The sequence below is a fragment of the Geospiza fortis genome, unplaced genomic scaffold (assembly GCF_000277835.1).
Source record: "Geospiza fortis unplaced genomic scaffold, GeoFor_1.0 scaffold5449, whole genome shotgun sequence".
Lineage (NCBI taxonomy): Eukaryota > Metazoa > Chordata > Aves > Passeriformes > Thraupidae > Geospiza > Geospiza fortis.
Genome location: NW_005054968.1, coordinates 16,288 through 17,756, shown reverse-complemented (window position 1 = coordinate 17,756; position 1,469 = coordinate 16,288). Strand labels below are relative to the sequence as shown.

General features: G+C 66.4%; 1 protein-coding gene across 1 annotated transcript in view; it reads right to left on the bottom strand.

The window, feature by feature from the left end:
• Positions 1-1,469, bottom strand: part of LOC102039455 (serine/threonine-protein kinase MARK2) — a 10,771-nt gene that overhangs the window by 7,377 nt on the left and 1,925 nt on the right. The window contains exons 2-3 of the mRNA XM_031065656.1: positions 1,341-1,439; positions 45-98 (exon numbers count right to left, since the gene is read on the bottom strand). Coding sequence (XP_030921516.1) covers positions 45-98; positions 1,341-1,439 — 153 coding nt within the window. The remainder of the gene's footprint in view (positions 1-44; positions 99-1,340; positions 1,440-1,469) is intronic.

Sequence of the window (1,469 nt, the reverse complement as noted above, 5' to 3'; positions counted from 1 at the left end):
GGCGCCCGCCCCCCCCCCCCCCCCCAAAGGTGACACCACCTCACCTTCTGCAGGCTGGAGGAGTTGAGCTGCGTCTTGTCAATGATTTTCACGGCCACCTGTGGGGGGAGAGCGGGCTCAGAGGGTCCCCAGGGCTGTCCCCAAAACCCTGGTGGCACCTGTGAGCGGAGGGGCAGGGGGACAGGGCTGTCCGCACACCGTGGTGGCACTCACAGGATGAGAGGGAATGGGACAGGACTGTCCCCACACCATGGTGACACTCCCAGACTCAGGGAAGGGGACAGGACTGTCCCCAGGGCTGTCCCCACACCGTGGTGGCACTCATGGGATGAGAGGGCTGTCCCCAGGGCTGTCCCCACACCATGGTGACGCTCCCAGACTCAGGGAAGGGGACAGGACTGTCCCCACACCGTGGTGGCACTCATGGGATGAGAGGGAATGGGACAGAACTGTCCCCACACCATGGTGACGCTCCCAGACTCAGGGAACAGGACAGGACCATCCCCAGGGCTGTCCCCACACCGCAGTGGCACTCATGGGATGAGGACCGAGCGCTTGGGACCATCCCTGTGCCATGGTGGCACTCCCAGGGCACAGAACAGGACCCAGAAGTGTCCCCACGCCACGGTGGCACCCACAGGAGCAAGGACCAGGACCCAGAAGTGTCCCCACGCCAGTGACAGTCCCAGTTGAGGATCAGGAAACTCCTTCCTGTGCCAGGTGGCACTCCCAGGGCAGGGACCAAAGCCAGAGCTGTCCCCACAGCACGGTGCCACCCATGGCACGAGGACAACAGGCCTGTCCCTGTGGTGACAGCCACGGGAGCTGCACCAGGAGCCCAGAGCTGTCCCCACACTGCGGTGGCACTCACGGCTGGGGACAGAAAGCCACCCCTGGGCCACGGTGGCACTCCCAGGGCAAGGACCAGGACACAAAGCTGTGCCCGCAGCACAGTGGCACCAAGGACTGTCCCCACACTGTGGTGGCACCGTGAGAACAGGGACTGTCCCCACACTGTGGTGGCACTTCTGGGGCACGTACCAGGAGCCAGAACTGTCCCCACACTGTGGTGTCACCCACAGGACACAGCCTGTCCCCCTACCACGGTGTCACCCATGGGCTGATCCCATCCCTGCACACGGTGTCACCCACAGGCCGATGCCATCCCCACACACGGTGTCACCCGTGGGCCCACCCTGTCCCCACACACGGTGTCACCCACAGGCTGATCCCATCCCCACACACGGTGTCACCCGTGGGCCCACCCTGTCCCCGCAGTGCCACCCCCAGCCCGGGCCCCCCCAGCGCTGTCCCCTGGCCAGGAGCAGGGCGCCGCTCACCTCCTTGCCGGTCAGGACGTGCCGGGCCAGCTTGACCTTGGCGAAGTTGCCCTTGCCGATGGTGCGCAGCAGCCGGTAGTTGCCCACGTGGGGAGGGGGCTCCTCGGACCCCCCCCCCCGGGGGGGCCC